This window comes from Annulohypoxylon truncatum (genome assembly GCF_022578515.1).
Source record: "Annulohypoxylon truncatum strain CBS 140777 unplaced genomic scaffold F4807scaffold_16, whole genome shotgun sequence".
Taxonomy (NCBI): Eukaryota; Fungi; Ascomycota; class Sordariomycetes; order Xylariales; family Hypoxylaceae; genus Annulohypoxylon; species Annulohypoxylon truncatum.
The window spans coordinates 155,566-179,857 of record NW_025953802.1 but is presented as its reverse complement, the minus strand read 5'-3'; the positions used below and the strand labels follow the sequence as shown (position 1 = coordinate 179,857).

The 24,292-nt window shown below is 48.5% G+C and overlaps 7 protein-coding genes across 7 annotated transcripts; 5 read left to right on the top strand and 2 right to left on the bottom strand.

Annotated features, from left to right (window-relative positions):
- Positions 1 to 150: 150 nt before the first annotated feature.
- On the top strand, positions 151 to 2,557 carry F4807DRAFT_425722 (DUF155-domain-containing protein). The gene is made up of 2 exons (XM_047997993.1): positions 151 to 1,840; positions 1,894 to 2,557. Exons 1-2 carry the CDS (start codon positions 547 to 549, stop codon positions 2,346 to 2,348), a joined length of 1,749 nt encoding a protein of 582 aa, XP_047854163.1. The 5' UTR covers positions 151 to 546; the 3' UTR covers positions 2,349 to 2,557.
- Positions 2,505 to 4,419, bottom strand: F4807DRAFT_84817 (NAD-binding Rossmann fold oxidoreductase family protein). The gene has a single exon (XM_048003560.1). It carries the CDS (start codon positions 3,981 to 3,983, stop codon positions 2,661 to 2,663), a length of 1,323 nt encoding a protein of 440 aa, XP_047854162.1. The 5' UTR covers positions 3,984 to 4,419; the 3' UTR covers positions 2,505 to 2,660.
- A 526-nt stretch (positions 4,420 to 4,945) lies between these two features.
- Positions 4,946 to 7,347, top strand: F4807DRAFT_425719 (MFS general substrate transporter). The gene is made up of 4 exons (XM_047997992.1): positions 4,946 to 5,853; positions 5,941 to 6,814; positions 6,869 to 6,974; positions 7,056 to 7,347. Exons 1-4 carry the CDS (start codon positions 5,428 to 5,430, stop codon positions 7,285 to 7,287), a joined length of 1,638 nt encoding a protein of 545 aa, XP_047854161.1. The 5' UTR covers positions 4,946 to 5,427; the 3' UTR covers positions 7,288 to 7,347.
- Positions 7,348 to 8,524: 1,177 nt separating this feature from the next.
- Positions 8,525 to 9,202, top strand: F4807DRAFT_467542 (uncharacterized protein; the record flags this gene model as incomplete). Its single annotated transcript, XM_048002498.1, has 1 exon — positions 8,525 to 9,202. The coding sequence occupies one exon, from the start codon at positions 8,525 to 8,527 to the stop codon at positions 9,113 to 9,115; it is 591 nt and encodes a 196-aa protein (XP_047854160.1). The 3' UTR covers positions 9,116 to 9,202.
- A 559-nt stretch (positions 9,203 to 9,761) lies between these two features.
- On the top strand, positions 9,762 to 13,456 carry F4807DRAFT_467540 (uncharacterized protein; the record flags this gene model as incomplete). Its single annotated transcript, XM_048002497.1, has 6 exons — positions 9,762 to 10,066; positions 10,127 to 11,535; positions 12,547 to 12,843; positions 12,900 to 13,001; positions 13,053 to 13,341; positions 13,401 to 13,456. Exons 1-6 carry the CDS (start codon positions 9,841 to 9,843, stop codon positions 13,454 to 13,456), a joined length of 2,379 nt encoding a protein of 792 aa, XP_047854159.1. The 5' UTR covers positions 9,762 to 9,840.
- Positions 13,457 to 15,346: 1,890 nt separating this feature from the next.
- On the top strand, positions 15,347 to 17,422 carry F4807DRAFT_84801 (XLF-domain-containing protein). The gene has a single exon (XM_048003559.1). The coding sequence runs from the start codon at positions 15,474 to 15,476 to the stop codon at positions 17,169 to 17,171; it is 1,698 nt and encodes a 565-aa protein (XP_047854158.1). The 5' UTR covers positions 15,347 to 15,473; the 3' UTR covers positions 17,172 to 17,422.
- A 5,312-nt stretch (positions 17,423 to 22,734) lies between these two features.
- Positions 22,735 to 23,117, bottom strand: F4807DRAFT_84792 (uncharacterized protein). Its single transcript, XM_048003557.1, has one exon. It carries the CDS (start codon positions 22,982 to 22,984, stop codon positions 22,784 to 22,786), a length of 201 nt encoding a protein of 66 aa, XP_047854157.1. The 5' UTR covers positions 22,985 to 23,117; the 3' UTR covers positions 22,735 to 22,783.
- Between the last annotated feature and the right edge of the window lie 1,175 nt (positions 23,118 to 24,292).

The window sequence follows — 24,292 nt, the reverse complement described above, 5'->3', positions numbered from 1 at the left end:
GGTTGTTTATTTAAAAATCTTAGTTTGTATTCAACTTTGTCAGTAAAAAGGAGCTGATTAGTCAGCGCATTGACCCACAGGTATGCTATCGATAACGATTGACAAGCTGCCCGAGCTCTAAATTCTTCGACTTGGACCGATACGTCATGCAATAGCTTCATTTCCAACTTTCACATTCTTAAGCTGTTCTCCATTTTCTTTGTCTAAAGACTTTTAGACGTCCTCCTTGGTAAGTCTTTCAATTGCTCTAGTACCACCTTTCTCGTATACATGTTGAATGAAACTTTACACCCCAAGGGAGCGTCGCGTAAAAGTTCAAATACTTGCAGTTTCAATTTGATGTAAACATTTCTATTTCCATTGGGAGCTGACACTCAGCTTCACGAAATAAGACTAACTTAATCCACTAAGCACCTATTACCAATGCAGATGAGAGCTTCTGTAAAGAAATAGGCAATTGAGGGCAGTTATCAAAAGACTTAGGCTTTGAACTCGTTATTTTGGAACACATCACCTAATATCCATACGCCGATTCATCGACTCAATATGGCAACTAAAGGGGAGTCAGTGCGCGGAACTCCGCCTCGATCGTCGATGCGCTTCATTTCTGTCGATAACGTTCTACAATATGCATCCGAAATTCCATCCGGCCAGCCACGCGTTCCTCCGCAGCGTGGTCCGCGTAGCATTCCTGGCGTGCGGCGACTGAGTGGAAGGGGACTTCCTAATCTTGCATCACGTACAGGCCAACAGAACATGCCTTCGCGGACTACACGGATTAGCGAGAAACTAGTCCTGTTACCCGAGACGACCGATGATGCGGAAGCGGAGGATGAAGAAGCCGAGTCTGTTCTTCGCGAGGATGAGACGAGACCGCTTAAAGACGAGGAATTGGATGTTTTACGGAAAAGAGGCGGCCTCCGCGGGAAGAGCTACGCCGAACGACTGCCGAAGTTTGAGAGAACTGAGAAACTGTCGAGGCTTACAGCATACTGTACAGCACAGTCCTATAAGATGAAATCAACCTCGGAATTCCTGCGGAAAAAACACGACGCAAAAACCAAGCTCTACGACGATTGCCTCTACACTGTCTACCACATCCCCTTACTCCCCGGCTTGGATGGCTGTCGCGTCAGGAGCCGACCAATACTCAAGACACCCGGTACGGGCAAGACGGTTCTTGATCTCGAGATTGAGCGGAGCGAACAGAGAGATGAACACATGGGATATTACGACGAGTATGCATATGGTGAACGGGGTGAAAGCCCTAGCCAAGAAAATGGGGGAGGATATCATCCCTCACCTGACGAAAGAGGCCGGGATATGGAGAGTCATCATTCTGAACAAGACCATTCATCCCTAAGTCCGATCAACAGGTTAGCGCCCGATGCTAAACAGTTTGCTGAGATGTTTGTCTTTTCATACGGTGTGGTGGTTTTCTGGAACTTTACCGAAGCACAGGAAAAGGCTATCCTGGCCGATATCACTTTTGCAGAAACCGAAGCTGGATCGTCGTTAGTCACACGTCCTCTCGACCAAAGCGATGTTGAGACCGAGGAATTCCATTTTGAGTATAACGCGGATGTGAAACGGCCTAGGATTTTCAATGATATGATCACTCTTCTTCCACGGTCAGACCACATGGTCAAACTCACAATTAGCCATGCTATCGCGCAGAGCACGAAGTTGTGTTTCTTCGAGGAAAGAATGTCGGAGACTATGGTGAACGCGCAACACGTACCCAAACGCCTTGCTCTTACAGGAGAGCTTAACATGACGAGGACCGAGATCGTAATGATACTTGGCCGCTTGTTTAAGAGCCGCGTTGAAATCAATCTCTGTGAGTAAACAGACCTAGGATCTTATCGTATAAAAGCTAATAAGTTGTAATAGCATCGAATATCCTCGACGTTCCCAATTTCTTCTGGGACTCTGAGCCTACGCTTCATCCACTCTATGTCGCTATTCGCGAATATTTGGAAATCGATCTGCGCACGAAGGTGCTCAATGAACGATGCCGTGTTTTTCTTGATCTTGCCGAGATTCTCTCGGATTCGGTCGCTGACTCGAAGATGAGCGCTATCACATGGATCATAATCGTTCTTATTATTATCAGCATATGCGTGACCGTAACCGAGGTCGCTTTGCGGTTCGGTATCTTGACGAAAGAACGGGGTAGCGGTAATATTATTATTGCCCCCAATAACACCATCGAACCCGGATGGATTGCTGTTAGATCCAACGCCACCCTCGAGGAATTGAGATCATGGGGCGTGACTTTAAGCGAAGAGGAAAAAACTGCCGTATGCGGCGCGGAATACGTTGGAACAACCTTCGCGGGCATATGAATTTTCTCTTCAGTCATACTTAACATTTCCTTACAGCATATGCATTATTGGGAGTTTGGGCGGGAAATTGGCGCGTTGAATTATGAATTCGATACCCTTTAAACATGTCGTTTAGCGCACATATCATCTAGGGTTGAGAGGATGTCACTGCCCCATTTTTATGTGTATTAATAACTTATTGAGCAACGGGGACCTGAATCTTACACAGCGCCATATTGGGTCATCATTCTATTGATTGTTTATCTGATATAAGTATTATCATAACTCGTCCAAAGTCATTAACTACTAATTCGATAGGTCAAGCGTCATTCCTCATGGTATTCTTAGCACGTCGTCGACGTTCACAACCTGTCCCGTAGCGATAGACCTATTCGCAGCAATTCCAGTCAGAATGGATAGAGCGCCATCAACATGGCTCGCCGCCCGCATGTACTCGTCGGTCGTAGGCTCGCCAAACAAGTCGTTTAGAAGTACCGTGTCCCCACCGCCGTGGGCACCCACACCATCAGTAATTGCAATCTCCTGCGGCTTTTCAAACAACTTCCGCAGGGTAATTGTCCGCTTTTCCAACGAACCTTCGGCCGCCTGGTCGCCGCCCGAGTTTACATAGCTGTTCTCCACAACCTCCATCTCCAGCCTTCCCCCGGTCCCATTGAAACTGACGCGGAACCCCTCCCACGGCGCGTATGCCGTTAACGAGTACGTCAGCACAGCGCCATTACGATATCGCACGAGCAGGTTCATCGTATCCTCGATACTGATTCCGTCTCCGAACACGCTCTGGTCCCGGTAATACGCGTCCTCGTGCTCGGCATCGAGATACATGGCCTTTAGCTGCGGATGGTCCTCCAAGTGCAGCGCAAACGGATCATCCCTCGCGTTCGGCGCGCCGTTGGCGCGCGCGTATATGGCGGAGGGTGGGACGCCGCGCAGCTCCGCGTTCTCGCGCCCGTAGAACTTGAGGTCGCCCTGCGCGTACACGGTCGCCGGGCGCGTCCGCAGCCAGAAGTTCACGAGGTCGAAGTGGTGCGTGCTCTTGTGCACGAGCAGGCCGCCGCTGTTCCGCTTGTCGCGGTGCCAGCGCCGGAAGTAGTCGGCGCCGTGCGACGTGTTCAGCATCCACTCGAAGTGCACGCTGGTCACCTTCCCAATCGCGCCCGCGCGCAGCAGCTCGTAGACCTTGGTGTTGTGCGGCGCGTACCGGTAGTTGAAGGTCACGCGCACGCGCTTCCCCGGGTTCCGCGACACGGCGTCGAAGATGGACTGGCACCGCGGCGCGTCGATCGTCATGGGCTTTTCGGTCACGACGTTCACGCCTAGGTCCAGCGCCTTGACGATGTAGATGTTGTGCGTGCGGTCGATGGTCGTGACGATCACCTCGTCGGGCCGCGTCTCGCGCACCATCTTCTCGAAGTCGGAGGCCGCGTACGCGGGTACGGGTTCGTGGCCGAGGCTAGCGAGCTTGCTGTTCGCGTAGGCGAGCCGCGTCTGGTTCGTGTCGCAGAGCCCGACGATGCACGAGGTGGCGGCGTAGTCCCGCGCGATCGCCGTGTAGAAGAATATGGCGCGGCCGCCGGTGCCGACGATGGCGTACTTCTTGCGCCCTGCGCGGACGGGGATTGTTGAGTCGGCCATCTTGGTGGGCTTGGGGTGCTGGAGATGGCTCGTGCGGGAGGGCTTTTCAGACTTTGGCACACGCAAGCTCGTTCTTGACAAGAGCTGTGCCCCCGAAGCGATAGTTGCGACGACGTACGCCTTTTTTTATGTCAGGACAGTAATCTCGGAGGTTTCTTCTTTATTTCACGAATCTGAATCGTATCCAAAGCTTAGGAGTATTCTGAGCGGGCCGCTATCGGGAGAATACCTCGCGAGGAGGAGTTGGAGAAGATTGGAGAAGCCCTCTACCCTTACGGCAAAAGAGCTTATACTGAAGCTTGTCTTCCTCTCATTTGAGAACTAGCGTCTATTCGGTTTTGTTTAAGAAGAGACTTGAGCGAAGACCTCGCTTACAAGTCTATTGGCAGACCAGAAAGGGGCTAATGGAGAACTTCTAGTCTCTTTCTAGGTATAATGCTATCGTCGGGACGCGTCTTCCTATTCAGCGAAATACTTGCCGGGGGGGATTGATGGGGTTCAGGGAATAGCGGGGGATAATTCGTCAGTTTCGACCCCTTTTTAGCCGTGTCTGGGGTCGTCTCCACCTCCGCTATTCCCCAGCTGCGGGGACTCCAGGTCTGGGGTTGAACTAGGCGATACACGACGTCGTCCTAGGCCAATTCCATGCCATTGGTCCCCATAAAGTCGGTTTAGCGAAGCCTCCTAATCCAACCACATCCTTGATTATCATTTATCCTCGTCCGGTTAAATGACCAGACGTTACTGGTGACCGCTAGGGCTTCGCCGTTCCTATACGCCCAAGTCATCTAAGCATGGACGAATTATGGAGGTTAACCTTTGACACTTCCTCACCCATGGTCTATCCTACGTCCAAATAAGCATAGGTACCAATGAGTCGTAATTTTCCACCAATGAGCGTCCGTACCAACTTCAATAAATCATTCCACGGTCGTTATAGATCTAAGTTGCTCTGTCTAGATCGGAACGCCGAATCCGAATCAAACCGCCTTGTGTATCACATGATAAACGGTTCCTTTATTCAAGATCCCACACTCTCACTCACGTAGATCCGAAATGGTAGAGTTTGACAGGGTGATGGCCCGGTTTCTGGTCCTGCTAGGAATGTTATGTTAACTACGTAGATCTGATCTTGGGGATAGGACTACGTAATCCCGCGAGAAAATCAAATGTCTGGTAGCTATTCCGGGTCACGCTTACGCGCTTAGCTTGACGATGTTCCCTCGACATGGATCTCCGCATCTCCAGCTTGCTACCTACCCAGATGTCTGGGGCCATTTTTTATCTACGGGGTTATATTTAACCTTCCCTCTATTCTTTGACGTGTCTGCCACTAGTGTTGAAAACTGCCAAATAGCCACCTGTTATTCTTTAGGTCTCCCACCACCCTTCTTCTATTCTCTCTGTCGTTGATTAGGTCGGTTCTTGGTGCAAGCGCAGGAATATGGCGGAAAACAGACTTCAACAGGCCTCGTCGGCAGCTAATACCGCTGATACGATAACTCCCGTCGAAGACGCTAACCACCAAGCCCACATCGTCAACTCGCGAGCAGATAAGGCAGCGCAGTTCATCGCCGAGCATGGAGAGGTCACATTCAACTACGAGGAGGAACGTAAAGTTATTCGGCGCATCGATATACGAATTCTACCTCTAATCCTCGGTGCCTACTTCTTCCAACAACTGGACAAGTCGTCGCTCTCATACGTTTCGATCTTTGGCATCATGGACGATGCCCATCTTAAGTCTATCGAATATTCGTGGCTAGGGTCTATCCTGTACATCGCGCAGCTCATCTTCCAGCCGCTTGCGGCTTTCCTTCTCGTGAAACTGCCCACGGGTAAAGTCATTGGGACGGCTGTTGTATGCTGGGTATGTAGTTACACCCCAGGAATTCTGGATTAGGAGAAAGGCCTGAAGTTCTTATTGTAATTAGACTAACATTCCGTTACTTCACAGGGTGCTTGCGCGGCAATTATGGCGTCTTGCACTAACTTCAAATCACTCCTGGCACTGCGCTTCCTCCTAGGCTCATTCGAAGCCATGATCGCCCCGTCATTGCTGGCAGTGACGCAGATGTGGTGGCGGCGCTCCGAACAGACCTTACGAGCTTCGTACTGGAACGCCATGAATGGCTTGACCTTCATCGTCGGTAGTTTGGTGACATACGGACTCGGCCACATCACAAGCGACAAGATCTACAGATACCAGACTATCTTCATCTTCTGTGGTGCTTGTACCGTTATTTTCGGCGTTATTTTCTTGATTTTCATGCCTGACTCTCCTATGGAGGCTAAATATTTGAATGAGCGCGAGCGAATTATTGCCGTAGAACGTCTTCGTGCGAACCAGATGGGCGTCGCGAGTCGCCAGTGGAGATGGGACCATGTTAGGGAGACGTTCACGGACTTCAAGACGCTGCTGTGGTTTATCCTCATCGTCGCAATCTCGATTGCCAGTGGTGGTATTAGCACCTTTGGGAACCTCATCCTGAAGGATTTCGGCTACACCAATTTCAACGCTATTCTGTTCAGCATGCCTACGGGAGCCATTCAGATCGTCATGATTATCGGTTCGGCTTGGGTTGCTACAAAGATAGGGAGGAAAGGCATCGTCATTACGGGGATTTCTTGCCTTCCTACCATTGGAACCGTCCTCATGCTGACGGTACCCCGCAACGAGAAAAACAAAGGGGTTCTTCTGCTGGGCTACTATCTGGTCCAGTGCTTAGGAGCGATTACGCCGATGGTTTACGCGTGGTCCGCTCAGAACACGGGCGGTGACACTAAGAAGAAAACCAGTTCGGCTATGATGTTCATGGGAATGTGCACGGGTCAGCCATGTCCTCAAAGGCAATTACTTGTATAATGGACTAACTCGTTATTAGGAAACATCATCGGCCCTCTCCTATACAATACGAAAGATGCACCGCTATACCGCCCTGGTCTGATCGCAAACTTGGTCATGTTCGTCACTGTCGGTGTGCTTGGAATGTCAGTTATCACTACTCACCCCCATTCCACTCCCCACCTTCAAATCCCTTTAACCATCGATGTACTAACAATCGCTCTTAGTCTCATTCCCATGTACCTCACGGTCTTAAACAGATGGCACGCTAAAAAGCGAGAAGAACTCGGGAAACAAGCGAATGTGGTCGACGAGTCGATGGTAAGGAGAAAGGATATGGAGGACAGCAAGGCGGTCGAAATCGAGCAGAATGAGCAAGCTGCAACCAACATTGAGGATGATAACGGTCTTAATGATCTTCCGGATCTTAAGAACGAGGATTTTATCTACGTATGTTAGCGACGATACGTAGGCTCAATCTACTTCGCCGATAATACATTTTAGAATGTTTCCATGAAACGTGTCCATGCGATTGATTTATGATGTTAGGTTTGGTGTTGTGAAAGGCCATAGTAATATCTTAGTCATGGCAGGTTAGCCCAGTACCTTCAGGAGTGACCCCTTTTCATTTAGTGGGTCCATATCACGTGGCCACCCTCAGCTCGACACATTTGTGTACAATCTTTCAATTTAGGCACTACACTTAGCAAGCAGTTATATCTAGTAGCTACGAGAAGTGCATGATCAAACTTGGTAAATATAAAAAGGTGCGCTTCTGTTGTAGTTTCTACAAAAAAAAAGACAAGGTGACCAAGTCCTTTGTTTTTACCTTGAATACATGCATGGTGTAACCTTAAGAAAGAAAGAAAGAAATAATAGAACAAACTCTTCAAGGCCCGGCCTAGGATCTGTTGATCGGCTCCTAGCTACTGCGCCCCCGCTTTTGGGTATTTCTTTGCCACCCTTTTTCAAGGTCCTGAAGGATGTGCAATCTTCAGGAATCGAACCCTAGACCACCCATTGCAGGGGGCCGTTAGAACAGGAACGATGAGGTGTCTGTGACACGTCACCACTTGACCATGAGATATGTTAAGGCCAGTGGTCATTGCCGCCGATGGAAATTAGTGACTGTATTGTGCTATTTAAGCTTCAATCTGGTATGTGCTGCCTGACGAACTGACCACCCAATGAACATGACACGCGACGCGTGACGCGCATTACTTTCTATACGTACTGTCTTATACTATGTACTTAGTTAGGCATTCCAAAGCCTTCCACAACAAAGAAATGGTTCTAACGTGGTACTCCTAACCCCTTTCAAAAGAGGAGCTTAGTTCCTTTGTCCGAGAGAACAATCCGTTGTTACCTATTACAAACCTCTTTGCCAAGTTGATTCCAAGTATAGCCCAAAAAGATGGCGATGTTAAATAAACATAGTCAACTTCCTAATCACATTCAGATGAAGATGATTGTGATTCATTTAGCCTCCCCGAATAACAATTCTTTACAGCATACCGGGTGGCAGGCACCACACCTTCAACACAATCTCTTCGATTCTTGACCGAATACCACTCGAAAATCGGTCTCCTTATAGAGCATACACGCCACTGCGTACCTTGAAACCTACCTAATATCACATCTTATCATCGCGTAAAACAAATTTATACCCAGCAACCGACTTCACAGGACAGCAGCCATGTGCAACTACTGCGAAATCCTCACCTACAACTGCGGCCACGAAACCGTCACTACAAAACCCATCCCCTCAAGCTTCTGCCTCTTCCGGCACCAAGGGATCTGCACGCGGGAGCTCGGCCGCTTCCGCATCCTCGAAGAGTACATCGACGACTGGTGTCCGCACTGCTCGCCAACAGCGCAGCACATGCGCCGGCGACGCGACGCGACCGGCAACTTCCGGACGCCGTTCGCGAGCCCGCTAGAGCTGCAGCAGCAGCAGCAGACGCGGTCCAAGCTGGGAACCGCGCAGTACGTTCCGGCGCGGGCTCCGGGGGAAAACCGGCTGCGCCAGCTCAACGCCATCGCCGGCCGCGCCATTCAGAACCAGATCCAGCGCCCGGATTCGTATAACACGCCCTTTGTCGTGTGGGTCCTGAGGTACATCGCCTCGCTGCCGGCGTGGCTGGACCGCGCGGCGCTGGCGGCGGCGCTGAGGCCCTGGTTCGCGGAGTTGTTGGACGAGCAGGCGCAGGTTTGCGTGAGGCCCGCGCTGAGGGCGATGCAGTGCGAGGAGTACTTGGATGATGTTATGGTTTGGATGGGTTGTTGATGGGGATATGTACCTACATACCTGGGTTAGGTGCCAGGTGCCTATCATACGTCGGGAGTGTTTATAATATTTACCTCCTGCCTACATATAGAATATATGTGGGAGGTTAGGGGGGAAAAGGGGGTGGGTCTTGTATATAGGGGCTAAGTGAGTACCTACCTGCCTAGCACCTACGATGATGGAAGAAGGGGCATGTCAATATCCATGTTTTATTGTTTACATAAGCAACATACCCCTACGCGTTATGGATTTAATTAATATCAATTACTTGTTATAAATTCGCCACGGTGAAGTTGTGCATGTGTAGAGTTAGTGGAAAAGAAGTCAGCATTGGATCAGTTTCTTTGAAGCCACAACTATTTTGAATGAGTCAATGGGCATTTTAATTGTCAAGTTATGAAGGTCAATGTAGTTAGTTATAATATTGTATGAATGATACCCGGAAACATCTCACTCAAGGCACAAAGAACCATTGTAAGAGTACTCCTTTGGCCATCCCGAACGAGCGAATTCCGCATGCAGTCATGGGCTTCTGATGATTTGATACTCCAAGACAAAGAAACTACAAAATTTAAGGGGAATATTGAACAGCACATATCACGCTTTAGATTGTGGCATTCGGGATGCGTTATCATCATCTAGATCTCTCATCTTCTGCTCTAAATTGATTTTCTTGCGTATACTAATCTGTTCTCCTTACCTACCAGCCCCACAAGGTTCTAAAGATGCCGCCAAAGAGAAAAGGAAAAGGAAAAGTAAAAGGCCCGGCCGTAGAGGTGCTGCTACCTCGCACGAATGTTCTTGCCGTGGACCAAGATGAACCTGACCAGATAAATCATCCATTTCGTTGGCCCAATTCTCTTGCGAATAACTCAGGCACCACGCATTTGCCTGACGATTGGAGATATAGCCGAAACATAAGGAAAGCGGTGGATGCGCTCAATCTACTTCGTAGGTTGGCCCGTCTCTAAATTTTCTAGTGAATACTGTTACTAACAGAAAGCCCTACAGAGGCTACAAGGCGCCAGTGGGTAACCGCTGATTGCCTCGAGTGTGCTCTTTCTAATTACCTCACGTACCCACCAGACTATGTGAGAGACGATATTACCATCTTATGGCCGGGCGCCGATGGTCATTTTGCCCAAGATGATGTCACTTGGAGGGATTGGCTAACTACGGGAGTCGACTGGGATAGGAATGTCGCAATTGGTCATCCGAATAGACTTCCTGCGCCGCTCCAGTGGATTAATACCCGCCCGTATGTTTTCTGGGTGGTGGATGCTGGACGAGTAATAAGTGGTCAGTGGGTGACGATCATCCTGCATTTTGAGTCAGGCGTAGACCCAGGCACGGGGAGGCCACCGGATAGGTACACCCACCTCGAGTCTTGTGCCATCGTGGACCCAGACCCGGATGGTGTGAGGAAACCCCAGGTTTATCAGAGGCTGGTAGAAATTCTTGACCAGTGCGGTATTCAACCTTCCGATAATTTCAACGAGGAGACAGTAGAACTATGGACTCCGTTGGCAAATCCGATACAATATGACGGCGATGCTACCAAGACACAGGACAACTTTAGCACAGGCCTGCGCTGCTTCCACCTGGTTAAACAGATGATAGACCGCTTGACCGATCTGTACTGTAGCGACCCCCGGAGCCACAACGCAAGGGAGTTCTGGAGGCCTATCAGTGGTTGGTTTAACCCGGATGCCGTGCGGGCTGAAATGATCGGAAACGTAGCCCAAGAAATCAACTACCATATGGAACACAAAACCCGCATTGCCATAGAACCTACCAACGGACTGAATTACGGGCCAAACGCAATTACCATTACAGACATAGCACCTGTACAGGACGATACGGATATGTTTGTACCAGAGAGCAAGGATTTAAACGGATGGCCTATAATCTGGATGCGGCCGGGTCTCGCTGTACCTGTGGTGAACGCAGGTGATGATGCTGCTTTTGGTCGCGCTGATGATGGAGACGACGGAGACGATGGAGACGAGGACGGGGATGGGGATGGAGGCGATGGGGGAGGCGATGGGGGAGACGATGGCGGAGACGGCGGAGACGGGGATGATGGAGATGGAGGAGATGGAGATGGTGGAGATGGAGGAGATGGAGATGGTGGTGATGGTGGTGATGGTGGTGATGGTGGTGATGGTGGTGATGGTGGAGATGGTGACGGAGAAGACGGAGATGAAGACGGAGATGAAGAAGAAGATGAAGACGAAGAAGAGGGAGATGGTAGCGGCGCTGGAGGAAAAAAGGGTAAAGGAGGAAAAGGAGGAGGGAAAAGAGGCGGTGGCGATGGGAAAGGAGGAGGAAGACGAGGAGGAGGTGGTGGAGGTGGTGGTGGTGGCAGTGGCGTCAGCAGAGGACCCCGTATGGGAACTGGATCTTTCAGCTCAAGGGTTGTAAATAGAATCCGACCAGGTCCGAGTAGACCAGGTGGGGCAGCAGGTGGAGGGAAAGGGGGTGGAAAGGTAGGAGGTGATGGAGGTGATGGAGGTGATATAAGCGCAAAGGGGAAAGGTGGAAGAGTGAAAACGAGAAATTCTGCGTCGCTGCCGTCAGACTCAGAACACAATGAAGTTGTAAAAGGGGGGAAAAGATCTATCTCTCCATTGTTTTCGGAAGAAGAGAGAGTGATAAAAAGGCCTAGGAGGAATAAGACTTAAAGAGAATGTGAAAGGTGGTCGAGTTTCGACCTTGAAGTCAACTTGACCTCTCACCCTATATAGTCACATATGCCAGTGGTGTATTTATACTCGATGTATCTATTTGTAGATGATAACTATGCTATTCTTTGTATCTTGGCTCATATACCTAATCAGCTATATGTCTTAATTATGTATGTTTACCGATACCGGAAGTTGGAGTGTTTAACTATGTTAACTTTAAAGACACCTATGTTCTGCTACTACTTCTCAACTCGATCCTTCCTGTGGATACAAAATTGGGGTTGAGTTATTTAAAGCTTAATGTGAGTTTGTTATATCCATTGTTAGGTATGCCAAGTACCTAAGATTCCGCACGAACTTTGCTCCTGGGAACAGCAATGAGTCTTCGGTCTCCACCTTCTGCAGGGTGCTACTCTTGTATGCGTTTGTGCCTTCTTGAGAACAGTGTCATCCCAACTGTGGCGTGATCCAAAAGCGCTTGGTACACAAATAGAGAAGCTACCTACCTGGATTAATCGATAGGTACCAGTCATCTGTGCCTGCTTCTCACATAAATTCGCTCATAGAGAGAGTAGGGAAGTTGCTTTCTAAAATTCTATAATTATTGTCTTATGGGCCATGTTCTGTTCGCTCATTTTTCCATTCGACCTACGCATATCTCCTGTGTTTTCGTAAATCTTTTCTACCACCTCACACTTGGTTCCAACCCGACCAAGAACCATCGAATTCTAGATCTTCGAATAGCTCAACCGCGGCGCGAATAACCCATTCCCAAGTCAAGCACCCGATCTCAAAGTTCACTATGAAAGCCGTGACCTCCCTTCTAGTTTGTGCTGTTATCGCCGGAGTGCCGGCAATGGTAACCTGCTTTTCCCGCCCGCATTGATGTCGTGGCTAAGGCTAATCGATTGCATGAAGGATATGACCAATGCCTCCACCACTTCATTTAGCCTTCCGGATGGATACACTGCTGTTCCCCTTTTTATGAAGGGGTCTATTGAACCCGATGGGGAAGTGATGACTTTCAACGGCACAGTCAACGTAAGTAGGCATTATATTGGGATAGGAACACCAAGCTCATCTCATACATCTTCTAGGACATCATGTCACAGATTCAGACTATCAAACATGACTTCAAGTGGGATGACTTCCAACCTGTTACACCAATTCCTAGAAAACGCATGTCAAAGCGGACCAAGGTAAGTAATTCAGAAACGTATCGTAGTGTCCCGTATTGACACGTTGAATAGTCGCATATTATTTGCAAGATTCCCAACTACTTGTCTGGCTCAAGAGCCAACCTCCTTTACGGGTATGACTACCTGAAGAAAATCCACCAACCTTGTGAAGTAGGTGGGGGCCCTGGCAAGTGTGCTATGCTTTGGTGTCTCTCTGGTACATCTATTTGGATGTGCAACGACAACACCGATACGATCATCCGAGACTGCGGTGACATGGCCTCCTACGCCCTAGATATCATTGGTGATATGGATTGCATCACAATGTGGTCCGGAAGTAATGCGCTCGTGCAAGGTCAAGGTAAGAATGAGACACAATTACCTATTAACTACATTTAGATATGCGCTAAAACGCCAAAGAATTCGATACGGATGGCTTTAACATAATTGCTGGAGGAGGAGGGTGTTCCCGGTAGGAACCCCGTTTGCTGGAGAAGTGATGAACTAGCATACTGGTTATTGTGAATGGAAGTGAATGATCTCACTATTCATTTTATATGATAATATGCTCGTCGACGCTATCTTACCTGAGTGTATTATGAGTCAAGGGTCAGATAATTGTTAGCGAAGAGGCTGGGTGGGATGGAAAAGGGGGGAGAGTGGACGGTGTATACTGTCGCCAGATTGAGACCATTGTTATTGACCCGCCAACTTTGGTTCATAGCATCTAAGGATAATATATTTATCTAGTTTTCAAGAACATTCATTATGACATTATTTCTTCGGTTGTGTCTGGTCGCTTTCAAGGAGATACAACTATGTAAAAACTCGAGATGTCTCTTTTGATACCGCATTGCGCTACCTTGTCTAGGTATAAGCTTTATCGAGGCTCAAATGAAAGAATATAGACCTTTAGGTATAGTAAAATGGTCCGACGATATTGTAGATACATCGAAATGTTGGCTTTGATCACATGATTTTATGTGTTGGAATAATGGGTGGCTAAAATCAGGGGGATGGACAGTTACGCCCCATACCTATGGCGTATAATCCTGTATTATCTGCGTACTACTGATTGTAGGAGTTCTTCATTCTAATCCAAAGAATATGACACTCATAACCTGCGTCTATCTCAACATTATGAATCTCAGTTAGGGGTTTATATGGCGCATTTCGAGCCACAGCTTCCTCGTAACTTCGGAAAGCTTCCCCTTGAGAACTTGGTAAGGCATGTGATGAGTCTTGTTCATTCCTATAAGATGGATGTATATAGGAATAAGATGTAATATTTTAATGAGTGCCTGACTTGATACGTGTTTGATCGTAGATGATATTGTGGAGCCGTGTTGCTGATAGTACCTAGGTAGGTATATAATGGCACAACGTGTTGAGTCATAACTGTGTGATCTTATATATATTGTCCTTAGCAGACAAACCGAACTTGTCTTTAAGTGCTAAGGTAAAAAGAACTGCATTGTGTCCGAACGAAGTGTATCCTCACCTGTTCTAGGAGCCTCATCTGAAGATGGCCGCTCGTGATTGGTATCGTTGACAACTATGCAACACTAATTAGGAAATCGGCAAGTCGAGTGGGGTGACTGGATTAGTATATGTGCAGAAATAGTAGGACGATAGTTACACGGGGGCGATGGCAGTCATAGATAGTGGAGGCAGGTACACAAGATCGACCAAGACGCATTTACCAGCTCTGTATGGAGAAACCAATAGTCCTCAAACGGACACCGGAGATAATCCTCAACGCTGACGACAGGTTCTCTGACCATGTGGAATGTCGCGGTTCGTCCACGCTAGGCAGGCTATGCTAGCGCATGCGGTGGGACGCCGCTGCGCGCAAGTAGCCTCTACGGAAGGGTAGCGGCGCAAGATGCGGCTCGGTGCGCCGCAGAGGTGCGACGCTAGCTGGTGACTTAATATACGACGGCAGGCGAGGCGCGACGACGTAACGTTCCAGAAGCCTTTTAATCCTTCCACGCCCGCTTTTCGGCTTCGATCTGGCTCGGACTCAGTCTCAGTCGGCCCGCCCTTTAGGATAGGGACAGCTGAGATGTAACTGGGTCTGCCGACATTACGCTTTCTACGTGCGTAATCGATGAATACGCCCTAGATTAGTGACCATTTCCGACGGAGGTGATTTGCCGAGACAAGAAGGTAAATATTCCTTGAGATGTTTCTTGAAGGGGTTGAGTTTACATCAGCAAATTCAAGTCAGCAATAAGTAGATTGATGATGAGTTTTAAGCCGCAGATTATGTAATAGAATTATTGGTAATCAGGAGCACGTGATCTCACCGTGTGGTAAATCAGGCTGCAATGGAAGGCACTGTACGCGTCTCACGAGCTTTGGCTCTTTAACTTTCGCTGCCTCACTTGAGGGTTCATCATCGGATGACTCTTTTAAAATCAGATTCATATTACATTCTCTGTGGACCGTGGATTGCTTTTTGTAACATTCAGTCTCTAAATTGTTCCGGAAATGGAACCGGGCTTGAAATGGCATCCGTTGCCAGCATTTCCACATCTCCCGCTTCTCATGATTTCACCGCGTTTCGCTTCTTCGTCATACACTCTTTACGTCACCGACCTTGCCAGCATATGGGTAGAGAGCCTTGACCGAAGGGGTATACTCTTGCGAAGTTTACAAGAGAATACGAGCATCGACTTAAGCGACGGCGATCCCAATCAATGGGCTGTCTTCCTCTCCAAGCTCAACACAGCCTTCGATCCTATGCAACAAGGACATCATAGCACCAGTCTCAATATATCCGCATCGTCTCCAGATAGCAGGGATAAGGGTAGTTTCGCTCTCCATGTCACATGTGTACTCCCGGAGCCATTCAAGCCGCTCAAGTGGCCTATCTACTTAACAAAATGCCCTCCTGCCAGCATCTCCTCGGAGCTTGTCTTACCTCTGATCCAAACACATCGTGTACGTACGTTAGAGATGCAGGATCTCATAACGCGTCTCAAGGAAAAGGATGCTGTCATCGCAAAGCTAGTTGACAAATTGGAGGCCAATCAAACCGGATTGGAGCATGTCTTTAATTCATTATCTGGAAAGCGAAAACCTCCTCGCGCATTGGCTGAGGAAAAGGTCAAAGGTCTCGCCCCGTTTAACGAAACCGAATGGAAGTCGAGAGCCAATGCAAGTCAACGGCTTCCCCGGGACGTATCGTCTCTGATCCACGAAGCTTTTGCGGAGACTGAATTGCAACGTGGAATAGACACCGAGATCTCCCCTTCCGAACGGCTCAATGACTGGTGGACTAAGCTTGGCTCTCACGAGATTGCCGCTATCAAGCCCCAGAAAGAGTTACCGAAGAGAGCCCAAGACGAGCCTGCGCAGGATGCCAAGGCAGCCAAGGAGAAGGATGATGACGACTTCCAAGTTCAGACTCTTCCACCTCATCTACAGTCACGTAGGCGAGTACTTGGTTTCTCAACCCCAACCGAAGATATCACGGGTGGCGATGATACCCATCCTGCCCCATCACAGGACAAACCACGTTCCCCAATTGGCGCCGTCGGTGGAAAGAGTAAGGTCACGACTAATTCCCTGAGCCAATCTTCTCATACAGTCCACGCAGACGGCGACGAAACTCCATCCGATTCTGACACAGAACCTGTACAACCACGGTCTCAAGCACGATCAAACACTCGCTTAGGAACCATCAGGAAATCTAAGGGGTCTTCGTCTCCTCTAACAAAATCTCCTTCAGCTAAACCCTCGCCTCCTCTGCCACCGCCTAGGGATGACGATGAAACAGCATCCGGCTCTGACTCTGGAGATAATGACCAGGGACCACCCGTAGTCCGGCCCTCTTCACCATCACCTGCCCCGGCTCCGCGAAGGAAGGTTGGACTAGGGCGAATAGGTGGCAAATCCAAATCCCGAGTAACCCCTGAGCCGTCTGAAGAACCGAACGTGACAGCTTCCAAAGCGGAGGGCCCCGAAGTCGTTTCAAGCCCGGCGAAATCCGCTGGGCGAAAGATTGGAACCATTGGAAAGAAGCCTGCCACGGATGCAAAACGACAACGATCGGGATCGCCATCTGTAGCAACAGTAGTAGAGCCCGAGACTGAGGAGCAGAGGACAGAACGCAGACGAGCCGAGCTAGCTAAGGAGCTTGAACGCAAGGCGGCAGCCCCAACGAAGAAGAAAAGAAGGTTTTGATTCATATTTAGGGATCAAACTCTTGGCGTTCGTATTGATACCCATGTTGTCGTTACTCGAGATTGAATGCCACACCTTGCGGCTTCTCAGGCATAATTTGAAGCTATTCTTCGCTATTTACCTAACCAAATATTTCACTGATACGACCCTATATCCCGAGGGATAGATAGAAATTACACGTACATTTGCTGTCGCTTATTATAACTTTTCTGGGTCCAGTCAAACGAGAACCCTTACAGTAGTCAACACCATTAGGGGACTCTTCGTATTGCAACCAACTACCATCAGAGGAAAACGCCACAGCACTCTCTAAGATTGAGATTCCATTTTATCGGTTGTGAAAATTTCAAGAATCTAACCTGGCAAACTGGAAACGTTGGGATCTGAAATCAACAGTGTCAGAATGAGATTGGCATAGGACGATTTACCACCCCTTCACTGACCCGAGCAACGCTCTCCCACGTTACGCCATATACCAAACGTAATGTCGGGTAGATGTTCATCATAACACGTGAATATCTACGCAGGACTGCCAAGATACTACAATATGAAAGTAGGCGTAGCAACAATAAACAGCCAATGCCATATGAGCATTACGCATTCTAAAGAAATAGGATTCGGCTTGCGCAGGCAAGGGAACAGCACGGTCTATACCAGACGGGAGCATCTAGTTTAGTCATTGCCAAGATGTCAAAGGGGCCCCTAGTTTCTCCAATGGTGTCGTCAATTGCCGTGCCCTAGTTCGCCAGATTTTCAAGTCGTGTACCTAGATTACCGTTACCCCGTACTGCCCTGTACGATGTTCAGGCTTCATGTCACAGCACCTTTCAGGTGTTATACTAGGGACAGACAAGGCGACTCAGCAGATAACCCATATCCAATGAAACGCGCGCCGGAGAGAGAGCCATGGTAGCTAACACAAGACGTCACGTCCCCTCTTGCGATATCGAAAGAGAGGAAAAAGACCAACGTCAGCAGCGCCCGACCAACCAGAGCCGGTACGTAGTGACAGTTAGTGCAGGAACTTCAGGCCCTGCGCAACCTCTCAACGCCGTGTAACGGGTCCGGCCCTTCTTAGAGGGTGATCTCGAAGTGCCAAATGGGGAATACGAACGATCTACCGTAAGGAATCGTCCTCTTTCTTCCTAGCCAGTCGAACCCGATGCAGATTCCTGGACCCCCCATGCACGTTGGCAGTCTTCCGATCTTCCTACGCGCGCTTAAGTAGGTAGGTAGGTAGGTATATGACAACATCGCAGCAGCTACTACACACGCATACATACATACACACAGACGCACACAAGGAGTTAAGATAGATTTATCGGGGATTTATTAAACCCCGGTAGGCAATTCTGGGAGTTGGGAATCGAGATTGGCCAGGTACCTAAAACACTAAGTATAGTACCTAGATACGCAGGAAAATCTGCACGGCGCATCCATAGTACGAGAGAGGGGAGGATTTAGGAACGTAGGTAGGTAGGTACTATGATAGAGCCAACATCCAGACCCAGCCGTCGTTACACAGCCTAGTCTTCTTGAATAACGACACCCGTACGTATCTCTGTGGTCCTGTGGAGACCGCTGATAAGTATGTACATACATAGGTAGCTGGAGGTACGTGGTACAGAACACTGCCCCTGACCGCTGGAATTCGCTCCGCTCCCGCTGGTCTCTTACGCCCCGAAACGTGGAGAGACTGTTCTTCTCGCTACGCCCCTCTCTCTCTTTCTCTCCGCCTATCTGGCTGTGCGTAGGTGTATAGTTAGGGTGTGTGAAAACTAGAGTGTACACATACACGGGCGCCATATCGATCGGTTGATCTGTGGGTAGGTAGGTAGTAGCGGGCTTTTCCCAATGTATGTCTTACTATAGTGCTAGGGCAAGGTATGTTCGGAACATTTCGGTAGCCATCTAGCCTAGGCGGTTACGCATACCTACGCACATACCTTTCTCCAGGGTGTTCGACGTGTCTATAGGTTAGATAGGCTAGATTGCTTACCTACCTATGTACTACTACCACTACGAAAGGAAGAAATGAAGAAAGGCGACGCCCGCCTGGCCTAGGCGCTGCTGCTCCTGCACCGCCTTTCCACATTGGAGCGCCGGGACCGAGTATGAATTGGAGTAGGTAAGCAAAGTCCAGTCATCATGTTAGGGTGGAATGGGTTGGGATGGGACGGGATGGGGATGAGGATCTGTCAAAATCGCGCACGGGCTGGATCGTTACTTACCTGTCGCGAGACATGCCAGACCCCGTGATCGATGGACGATGCGCTACCCGCCCCGAAAGGCGAAATTGGGGGCGTTTTGAGAGCCGAAAACCAAGAACCGCTCCGCAACCAACAGGCCCCCCCGTCGTCATCGTCATCGGGCTGTGATATGTAGGTATGTATCTGATTAGCGTAGTACCTACTCTAGTGAGCAGACATGTATGTATATCCATCTAGTATGCCAGCCTGTCGGTGGACGAACATGTAACGTTGGGCACTAACTAGCGTAGCTTAGTCTAGCCGTTGACATAAAACGGGCTCTAATGAGTAAATTGCCCTAGGCTAGGCTGAGGTCACCTACCTAGGTAGTTTAAACGTTCGACCAGGAAGGCGCCTTTGGCACTTGGCGTATTAGTTCATAGTAGGTAGGCAAGATAGGCAGATCAGGTACTATGTAGGCTAGCAGCTTGGTGGGTCGGTATCCTTTGCCGACGGCGCACAGGGACCGTCCCTGGTGTAATAGCGAACGCTGGTCGTATCCCAGCTTTTCAGGTAGGCAAAGGCCTAGGAATTCTTGGACTGTTAGAGGGCGGCCTACCGCTCTCCCCTTAACTTCCTCTGTACCGGTACGTGGAACATTGAAACAGAGCAGGGTAAGATACGTGCGTATCTTCCTTGTGGGTAACGATATCGAACCTATAGAGGAATCCTCCAACTATGATCGGCTTGTCTATGATGAATTTATCTCCGAGGTTAGTACTGTTAGGAAGGTGCTACGAGCGTCACCACGTGGGTTTCTTAGGTCGTCGACGTGGTTTAGCAAGGGGCAAGCATTTTCACTACCAGGTACCTAGTTGCTAGTGCTAGGCCAGGTACCTTAGTTGAGGGATCCAACTACCGTTTCTAATACATGGGGGGGTTGCTGACCGCCAGCCAGGGGGCCTTCCTTTTTCAGGGACGTGGCTAGTCGGTCGGGCGCTAAAGAGCAGCGCGAGACCCCTAGAAAACCCTCTGCGCAAATCCCGAAGCCCCCAGAGCTGGGAGATCTGCCTCGAGGGGGGGCTGAGGTGCGCTATATCTGTGACACTAGGTACAGAATCTACCTGACTGCCGGGTAGGACTTTTCGAGGCTAGGCCATGCGTGGGTAGGAAGTTTAGCTCCTTGATGACTTAATCTACCTACATCATGGAATGAGAACTGGGAAAACATCTTTCTACGCTAACTAGCACTTGAAGCTATCTACATTTCCCCTCTCCTAGTGACTTAACTATGAGGCTAACTGACGAGGGGCACTAGGCGATGAAGGCGAAGAGGCCAGTAGATGTCCTAGGTTAAACCCATCCATGTTCTTGGGCAAATGTAGCCGAGGCTGATATGTACGCCATAGCAAGGATCCGCTACTGCCAAAATTTCTCTCGTTGCACGGCAGAATTTTATAATATTAAGCGGAGAGAATGGGGAAAGGACCCCACTGACAGTACCTATTTTTGAGGCTGCTACGAGGAAAGGGGGAGAGGAAGGAAGGGCGCAGAGTGCCGGGCGGATATGGGACGACAGGCGATGGCTCGACGTGCCAGTAACGGTCGCGCGTCAACCGCCCGCGGCGCCGGGTCAGAGAATTAATTACAGTTAGACGGCGGATAGAGCACCTTGTCGAGGGCAGCTGAAGGTCTCGTATAGGTAGAGAGCTAAGCGGTTAGGCGATTACTGTCACAATCACGATTACATAGTTACCTCTTCTACACAATAAGCATTGTCAATTACACTATCTTCGAGTGTGATTCGTCTTTTGTTATGTAACATAATGCGAATAATGGCAATAACTATCAGATTAAGTAACCACCACGGTGGGAGTATGAGGACTGATCCGCAAATTCAAGCACTATATACAGTATTAAATACTGAGTTCTAGATATTAATTTCAACGATAAATCGGCGATTAGACGGAAATCATCCTTGGTTACTAAAGCTACGATCGTTGTACGGCTTTTGGGGGTGAAAATCTACCTTCTTTGCCCCTGGCCCCTGAAATGCTTTGAGTGGAGAAAACAGTGACTAGTTCGTCTTCTCTCTGAAACCACATTATGTTGAGAAGGCTGAACAGTAACTTTTAGCGTCCTAAGCGCTATGGCCTGCCCTAATTAGTTAATTACATTGTTAGTTAGGTCCATATCCGGGTGACTTGATACAGATACAGAACGAAAATTTCGGTGGATATTAAAAGTGGGATGTTAGTACTGGTACATTCCGGTAACGACGATAATATCGACTGATTCTTGAGGTTTATACCATCTTTAATCTCCATGATAGTATTTTATAGCTCGTGTTTCAGATATTGGAGTTTTCTGTCATCTACTGTGCAAACATTGCGCACGGTTGGGGAATTAGGGCACACCGCAGAAAATGATAGCCCTAAGTAAATTTCGTGTCATGTAATTTACTAGCGTGGGGAGGAGGCTATCGTCTATTGACACTCTCATAGGATAGACGGGCTGATTAGTCTCAGTTTATGTTATGGAGCCAAGAGGCGTTATCACCCGCCGGTATGGGAAACTTGCAATCAGGTCCCTAGCACCTATCTCTACTCCGAGGACTTACGGACGTATGATTCATGATTAAATGTAAGCAGTGTGTATTAATCCCCTCATGATTCTACTATAGGTTGGATTATATTAGGTTATGTACGAAATATCTCTCGTCCAGAAAATCGGGTCGCTACGTTGAAAGACATAGACAAGTGGAGCTCACTGCTCCATCATGGTTTGGAGTTTGGACGATGTGTGAACATGGGGCAAGAGGCACATTAGATTCTTGACGCGCCTATAGGGAGGATAGTACCATACACTTCTATCAGTTGACCTTTACTTAGTACTTCTTCCGACCCTGGGAGAAGCGCTTGCCGCGGTTTCCGTTGCCGCGTGATGGGCAAACAAATCGCTTAAGCGCTCGCCAGCAGCCTTCACGGCTACGGCTAAGGTGTCTCATAAACCGCTTACTGCCGAAAGGGCCCATCCGCTACAGAAAGAGAGGGAGACTAAAGAACCAAAAAAAGTGATTTATTACAGATGCTGCATTATAGACAACGGGCCGACTCTTTAGGCCAAGTCACCTGTAGCTTTGGATATAGGCTTCAAGTATTGGCTATTCTAGTCTGTATAGAGTACGCTAGTGACGTATCCCTTGATGCTCGGTTATCCCTACATGCGTTACCTACATGCCACTGGTTCGTCGTACTAAAGCCAGGCATGGGCCTTGTTACAAATAAACAGGCATTTATGGCTCGAAATAGGTACATAGCCAAAATATGAAGATGATAGAACTCAAGGACTGGATATTCCGATAGTCAAGTCCAGTCAGGGGCTAAGGTGATATCATTGCTTTTTCAATTCCTAAGGTAAGTATTAGGCGACCAAAGGTTTAAATCGTCGAACATAACCGACCTGTAACAAGACCATTATAAAGAATGTCATAACACGATAATTCAAGCGAACTAGATATCGTTTTGATTCGTGAGACTTGAGACGGGTCACGACAGCTGTCATCGAGAGAGAAAGCTTGACACTAATAATCATAGCATTCACGCCACTCAAATAATACCACATTAAAGAGGCTCTGCGTAGGACATGTGTATGTATCCGTGCTATGTACGTGTGTCAGTGATGCCGGATGCGGGTAAGGTTGGCAGTGACACACGGGGTGCTTGTGGCTCCGAACCCAAAGATGGAAATAATCGTGTGGTTTCTATGGCTGGAATCGTTTAATCCTATATACAATTGTTGAACCACCATCCACGTTCAGGAAAAGTCATCGTGCACCAGAACACATTGCAACGCAAGACTACGTGTACGTGGACTGTCTAGCTATGTTATGCGATCTGTTGATCTCAATGCGCTACGCTGGCGCTATTTCACGGCTTCTAGCAGTGTTACAACGTTTCTTTGTGTTCGAGCGACCCGAGATCGTCGCCATCTCGCTACCTCCGTGGTAAGACACGATAGACGAAAAGAATCAACGAACAGTGACAGCAGAAGCAAGAGTAGTATTCCTACAGAACGCGTATTAGGTAAATTAATTAGTTAAAACTTGTAATAAAATTGAATAATGATACGACGACAGAAAATGCTAGGTATTCTCACATAAGAGAGAATTATTAGTAGAAGGTAAGCAGAATAGAAAACTGTGAAGAGGTCGTACCGTGCTTAATGTAAGATCAATAACATGTTTAAAATAATGTTTAAAAAGAGTAATAGAAACTCAGACAACCCGGCCACTTGGTTCGAAAAAAACAAAATCCCCGTCGGCGTGGCATAATCGTCCTATGGATGACACGGGACGTACGGATTCGTCAATCGGTCAACTGTCACTTACCCTAATCGAGATTTTCTCAACTTGATCAAGATAACGCAAGCGACCATATGAGTTTCTTTTAAGCATTATGCCTATCGGGATATTACCGTGTCGATTTATTAGGACAGGACCACATCGGAAGTGTGGAAGGGCTTCCGAAAATTAGGGGGCTGATGCTTTTAGGCGCGTCGCAACTAGCCCCCGGGTCTAGAGTCTGAGTTGAGAGGAATCACATAAATAATATAAACATTAAGTAAGACCTAGATCTATTTCCAACTCCGAGTCCCCAACAAGATAACTCGTCATATTTACTTAGATATCCCGCGGCGGATGACCCGTCCGGGATAAGAGTTCCATGTTCCCCTTTTAGACATCATATGCAAAGTATGCGCCGGGTTTATATGAACCTGCGGGCGACAAGTGATGATCAACATATGCGGTGCGAGTTTCCGTCGACCCCGTCTCATGCAGGCGAGATGAAGCGCTGCGCTGCATGTTCGGTTCTATCCTCCAAATATGCGACCACGGCATTAATTACGTACATAAGTATGATATATTTTAGT